Genomic DNA, 7247 nt, shown 5'->3' with positions numbered 1-7247 from the left:
TGTAGAAAACATTACCTATTATGATTTATAAGAGCCCTTGAAAAATATCAATTCTTTCCCTATTAATAAATTCAGCTTAGAACCTACGTGGAATCATTTTGCAATATACACAAATATTCTTCCAAATCCCTTAGATTTCATTGTCTCCTTTTCACAATTAAACATATTCATCAAATCCCATTAGATTTTGTCACTCTCCTATGCAACAAACTACAATTTTTGCAATCCCTTAATTCCTTTAAATGATGAATATTTTAGTTTAGCTTCTAAGTAGTTTAGGAGTTTCATTGTACATTTCATTATATTCTTCCTTTCATATACTCTTCCTTCCACCCATACACCCATTCTTCTCTTCTTTTCTACAAGAAGTTAAATTTTGTATTATTTGTGGGTAGGAGGTCCTTGTTAGGGTGTGACAATTGTCTAATGACCTATGTGTCCTTGGTTGTCCACCTTCCAAACAAGACATCAATATTTAATGAAAGACAGCTAGACATGGATATGGATATGCTATATCGAATCATATTATAATGAGAATGGATATTACAGATCTTTTAATATGATGATTAAATCATGTAAATACTTGAATATATCACAAGAAAGATAAAAAGTTAAATATTAGGGGATTGTATTACCTAAATTTATAAATCGATAAAAAGTTGCCATGTTTACATCTCATATGTTTTACTGTCATATCCTATTATGATAACTTATCTATTATATTAGGAGAACATGTTTGTGTTATATTGTACCTAATATATGTATCATAATGTATTGTAATCTACTTTATCTATTTCAATGTATTGTATTTTATCTAAAATTTATCATACACACTACACAATTTAATGAATTTTTTCTTACTCTATTTTTTGAATTTGGTTTGAACATATATACGCATTTTACTTATTTCTATTTTGGTTTATGTCTCGAAGTCCTTTCCCATTGTACATGGAATAAAAAACTAAGATCAATATTTGAAATGGATATCCAAATAATTCGTTTCATGAAAACTTCTAGTTTTTTCAAATAATGAAGGCATTCCTTCCACATTTTCAACATGTAGGTTGAAAAAGCATGAGGTGAGAAAATTTCCTCAATGAAAAAGAAGATATGATTGAATTTATGTTAATTGGTATTTTATTTGTCAATAATCTAGTTTCTCTTTAGAATAAATTATGTTACATTTTCTATTTTATAAAGTGTTATTACAATTCAACCAGTTACTATAGTTCATCATCAAGACATAGGTGAATAGTTGAACTAAACAATTAATATATAGTAAAGAATCCCAACGCTCAAAATATTTTGTTAATTAACCTATTCAATTGTTTATTATTTAATTATAAAAAATATTTAATAGTTAACTTCACAATCACATTATTTTTATTAAAATATTTCATTCTATCTCTATAAAGAAGAAATAAATAAATAAAAATTAAAATAAATAAATAAATAAAAGTCAAAATATATAAAAAGTACCATACTTGTTTAACAATTTTTTTATTTTTTTCAAAAAGAAATTTAGACACAAATTTTAAAGTCATAAAAAAAAAAAAAAGTTAGTAATGATGATAATAAATATAACAAAATTTGTATTCACACGGGAAGAGAGAGCTCGGGACGGTGAAGAAAGCCGAAAAAGAAAGGGAAACCGAGACACATACATGTGAAACGCCAGCCATGGCGGGCCTCTCTCCCAATAAAAACGGACATCCTCTGTCTCAGCCTTCATATTTTCATTCACTTCATTTTCTTGAAGTGACTCACAAATCTAATTCGCTCGGAAATTGTTGTAACAGCAGAGTCATATACTTTAGATTTGATCAGAAAGAATTCTTCCTGCAAAATCTCGTTGTACAGAAATCAACCAGAGTTTTCATCAATGGGTAATTGTGCGGCATCTCACGAATCCGGAAAGCTCTCTGCAGATTTCATCGGCGGTGAGGAAATTATAATGGTGATGAGAACCGACGGAAAGATAATGGAATACACGCCTCCCCTTGTCGTCAGAGATGTCATCGCGGCATTCCCACAGCATTCGGTCGTTCATTCTGAGGATGCACACTGCCGCTCTCTTTCGCCGGACCAGAAGTTGGTTCCAGGACAGCTTTATCGGCTGCTAATTCTTCCTGATTCGCCTTCTCTCTCCAAGGACGCCGCTTTACCAGAGGGAAAAAGCATCGATAATGGCAGAATGGAGGGCAGAACTAGCAGTGAAAGGCGTGCGAGTACTCGAACTCCTCCTTCAGTTGAGTGTGTGGAGAATGGCAGTGGTATTATTAGGGTTAAGATGGTAATGTCCAAACGAGAAGATTATGTTGCCAGGAGAAGATGCGGGAACGATGGATGGAGACCGTCGTTAGAGAGCATTGTGGAGGTGAATTAAGTAAGGCTGCGTCTTAATTCCGTCAGCACGTTACAATTGCAGGCGCTCTCAGATACTCGTTATCATGATGGTGGTTACAGTAACCCAATTCATGTATTATATATTTTATGTATATACGTTTGAGAAATTCGATAGTACGTTAAATAGAGGTTGGATGATAGGAGGCTAGGGTTGAATTCAGAGATTTTTCATGTATCTCTTTCCCTTCTTTGCAATGGAATAATTATGGTTTCGTTGAGACTGTTATGTTTTTTACGCCTTTTCGATGGCTTTGTCCTTCATACAATATACCATGACTTTTCATTTTACAAAGTTGTCTCATCCGCGAATGTGAATTCAGGTTCGAGAGCTTTCGAAAAATAATTAATCGGATTTGATGGCTTAAAGTCGGAGGCCTAAAATGTATAGTCAATATCCTTGCATGTGCTACAAGTATAGGAAAATATAAAATGGAGGTTTTGCCGCTCCATTGAACTATGCAGATTATTGTGTTATTATTACAGATAATGGATTCGATGCATTATTTGCAGCTAATCGTATCACTGCCTCTATAAGGGAAAAAGCTCATACACATCCACTCTGATTAGCAGGCTTGGTGGGAAATCGTACATCTAGAAGAGATCTTATGAATAAATATGTAGAAGCTTGTCCAATGCCCGTAATAGAAGTATTACCTATTATTGAGGATATCCGAGTTTCCAGAGTAAAGGGTAAAACATTATTTGAAATGGTTGGATTTGAACCATCCCTTAACTATGTTTGTAATTATTATCTAGGCATAGCAGATCAAATATTCTCCCAACCAGAAGGTATCGTCCCAAAAGAGATTCCAGATCGGGAATTATTCAGTTTACTCTCTGATCTTTATCTAAATCCCATTGGTGGTGGGGGACAGAAAAAAAATAATAAGGAAAATTTACTTGGGTTTACGAGGATTTAGAATCAACAATTTCTCCACTTCTCCACAATTTGTTGTCAATTTGTTGACAATTTTATTATTTCTCGTTATCATTCTTTTGTGTTACTAGTATTTTTATTCATTATTTCTTTTCCTTATTTATCCTTAGCCTTTTATTCCCTCCCTATTATGTCGACAAAAATTGTTGAAACTATAACGCTTGAATGTGAAACGGGCAATTATCATAGCTTTTGTCCTATTAGCTGTGTATCCTGGTTGTATCAAAAGATTGAAGACAGTTTCTTTTTGGTAGTGGGCACAAAAACATGTGGTTATTTTCTCCAAAATGCACTTGGAGTTATGATTTTTGCAGAACCCTGCTATGCAATGGCAGAATTAGAAGAAGGAGATATATCGGCCCATTTGAACGATTATGAGGAATTGAAAATGCTTTGTATTCGGATAAGAAAAGATAGAGACCCCAGCGTCATCATATGGATAGGCACCTGTACTACAGAAATAATAAAAATGGATTTGGAAGGTATGGCACCCAAATTGGAATATGAAATTGGAGTACCAATTCTAGTGGCAAGAGCAAATGGACTGGATTATGCTTTTACTCAGGGGGAAGATACTGTCTTAGCTGTAATGGCACATCGTTGTCCAGACCAAGAATTCCCCATTGCTGAATCAAAAGAAACTAAAACAAAATTATTCCCTTTTCCTCTTCTGAAGGAAAAGAATTTGGTGGAATATGCAAATCATCCTCCCTTAGTTATTTTTGGGTCTTTACCCTCGAATTTGGTTTCTCAACTTGATACAAAATTAAGACGCCAATTCATCAAGGTATCAGGTTGGTTGCCCGCTCAGAGATATGCCGATCTTCCATCACTGGGTGATGGAGTTTATGTTTGTGGGGTTAACCCATTTCTTAGTCGTACAGCAACAACTTTGATAAGACGAAAAAAATGCGAATTAATCGTAGCTCCTTTTCCTATTGGTCCGGACGGAACGCGTGCTTGGATCGAAAGGATTTGTCCTGTATTTGGTATTGAGGCCCAGAGTCTGGAGGAAAGAGAGGAACGGATATTGGATAGTTTAAAAGATTATCTTGATTTGGTACACGGAAAATCTGTATTTTTCATGGGAGATAATCTAATAGAAATATCTATAGCCAGATTCTTAATCAGATGTGGTATGATCGTTTATGAAATTGGTCTTCCATATATGGATAAACGGTATCAAGTTGCTGAATTAGTGCTATTACAAAATACATGTATAAGAATGTGTATGCCCATACCACAAATTGTAGAGAAACCAAACAATTCGAATCAGATACGACGTATGCGCGAGCTACAACCCGACTTAGCCATCACCGGAATGGCTCATGCTAACCCGTTAGGGGTGAGAGGAATTGGTACTAAATGGTCAGTTGAATTTACTTTTGCCCAGATTCATGGATTTGCCAATGCGAGAGATGTACTCGAATTGGTTACCCGACCTCTACGACGTAACGAAAATTTAGATAACTTGGATCAGACCACCCTGGTTCGAAAGAACAACGAGTTATATACCAGTACTCCTGTTAAATAAGATAACAGATAATATATATTAATAGCATATGCAATATCCAGATATTATAATATTTCTTGTAAATCAATTATGTTAAATCGAATATTTATTTATATAATATAAAAACTATTTCTATACTTAGAAATAATATATATGATAAAATCATAAATTTATCAAAATAATTCTTTGATCAAGATCAAAGGGAGTTTTAATATGATAAAAGTACTTGGTCTACTATTGGGTCCATTATCGTCATGGGTAGAAGTTTCAGGTCCGATCATCATATTTGGGCTATATTATGGATTTCTTGCTACATTGCCTTTTGGTCCCTCTAAAATCTATTCCACGAGATCCTTCCTTTTGGGAAAACCTGGCTATGGCATAATAGCCATAAGTGGTTCTATTACGGGACAATTAATAGGATTTTTGTCCATGTATTATTCGCCCATCTATGTAGCGCTGTGGAAACCTTATGCCATAACTTTATTAGTCGTACCATATATGTTCTTTCATTTTTTCCAAATTATGGACAAACCTTCAAGTTCTGAATCTCCGCACCTCATGAATTCGATCAACAATCCAAAAGCTCTAAGTCTATTTATGGATGGTCTAATTCTTCAATTGTTGAATCCCATTCTTTTAGCAAATCCCGTATTAACAAGACTGGTGAACCTCTTTCTTTTTCGTTACAGCCTCAATATATCCTTTATGATAAGTGGTCTTTGCGGTTGGTTGGGCGGTCATATTCTATAAACAATTTTTATAAAATGGGTATCTTTCCGTATAGATCGTAATTCACTTATCGATAATACTTTATTAAGACGTTATATCAATCGAACCTTTAGTTTACTTATTCTTTGTTATTGTTCGTTCTATTTGGGTAGAGCCCCATTACCTTTTCTTAAAGGTAAAAATTATGAAGACAACAATGGCCGCTCTGTGACTATGGCTAGAGATGACCGCTCCGTGTGATCCAGGTGGATATTGGTGGCCACCTGCCAGGTCCACCTGGACCCCCACCATTGTCTTTCTCAGCATTTTCAGTTTCCTTAATTGTAGCACAGTTTACTATTTTTAGCAGTTTTTCGGGTCCTGAACTTCCGGAGCCGTTTTGAGGCCCTAAATGACGTTTTTTTGGAATTTGGGGGCGACCGAGCCCTATGTTGCCTCCCAAAGTGGTAGTACTCGGATAGATCTTTCTAACGAGCTATCGTATGCGTCAAACGGAGATCGTATGCCAAAGTTACGACCCCGGGAAATTGATGTACCAATTTACCCAAACGGGGCCCACAATTTGGCGTTTCATCTTCTAGGGTTAGGTTTCGGTATGTGAAGGGTTTTCCATTGTTTCTCAACAATAAATAGGCCTTCGAGCCTCATTGTAATACAGTTCAGAACAGTTCAGAGGCATGTAGCCATCACATCTCTTCTCAGAGATAAGCTACCATCGCCCTAGCTAGTTTATTGCCATTTCTGTTTGTAAGCATATGTCAGTATTTTCCATTAATGAAATGAAGTATTATTTCCGCTGCATCTTTGTGTATATGGTTATCTCTGTAATTTGTTGCGTTCCTGCTTAAATCTGGATCAGTGGTATCAGAGCGGTCTGCTTTTTCTCTGTTTTTCTTTGCATGTCCCCAACAAGGTCGGGATATAAGGAGTTAGGGCTTGAACTAGTTGAACCTTTGCAAGACCAGCCTCACAAATACCGACGGCCTCCCATGGCGGACGAGAAGAAATACGAGGGGGTAGGAGATCCCATCAAAATCTTGCTCGAAGAAGCGCTCGAGCGACAACGGAACGCGATGATGGACAGCTTTGCGCAGATCCTTCAGCGGCTACCCAGAAGCGGCGCATCGGCTTCCAGCAGCTCCTCTGGAAACGCCACACCCTTTAAGGTACAAGTTAATTTTGAAATCCCCATATTCGAGGGTCAGATAGACGCCGATGCCGTAGATAAATGGTTAAATCTGCTAGAGGGTTATTTTTCTGTTCATGAATTTTTGAGTCGGGAAAAGATTGTTTTTGCTCTTCTCAAAGCAGCCCCCCACGTCAAGGACTGGTGGGAAACCTACTGCGAGCAGAAGGATGAAATTACTGGCTCACTATTTTCAGCCGCACCCACCTGGGATTTGTTCTGGGATGCCATCAAGGAGCAGTACTACCCTGTCGGAAGCTATGAGGATGAATACATAAAGTGGACCACGCTGCGGCAGGGAAGGGACCAAGATGTGCCGGAGTTCACCAATCTTTTCCATACCCTTCGCACAAAGTTGGGTATCAAGGATTCGGAGCAACATTTGATACTCAAATACCGTGGTTGCCTGCACAAGTACATCCAGGAAGAAATACAGTTCCTAAACATCCCCTCGCTCGGCGCAGCATACCGGT

General features: G+C 36.8%; 1 protein-coding gene across 1 annotated transcript; it reads left to right on the top strand.

Moving 5' to 3' along the window:
• The first annotated feature begins 1882 nt into the window (after positions 1 to 1882).
• On the top strand, positions 1883 to 2386 carry LOC149229500 (uncharacterized). The gene has a single exon (XM_089375857.1). It carries the CDS (start codon positions 1883 to 1885, stop codon positions 2384 to 2386), a length of 504 nt encoding a protein of 167 aa, XP_089231983.1.
• The last annotated feature ends 4861 nt before the right edge of the window (positions 2387 to 7247 follow it).

This window comes from Pinus tabuliformis, chromosome J (assembly GCF_031772625.1).
Source record: "Pinus tabuliformis cultivar Carrire ecotype Pingquan chromosome J, CPIR1, whole genome shotgun sequence".
NCBI lineage: Eukaryota > Viridiplantae > Streptophyta > Pinopsida > Pinales > Pinaceae > Pinus > Pinus tabuliformis.
The sequence above is the reverse complement of the archived record's forward strand: the minus strand, read 5'-3'. Positions and strand labels throughout refer to the sequence as shown.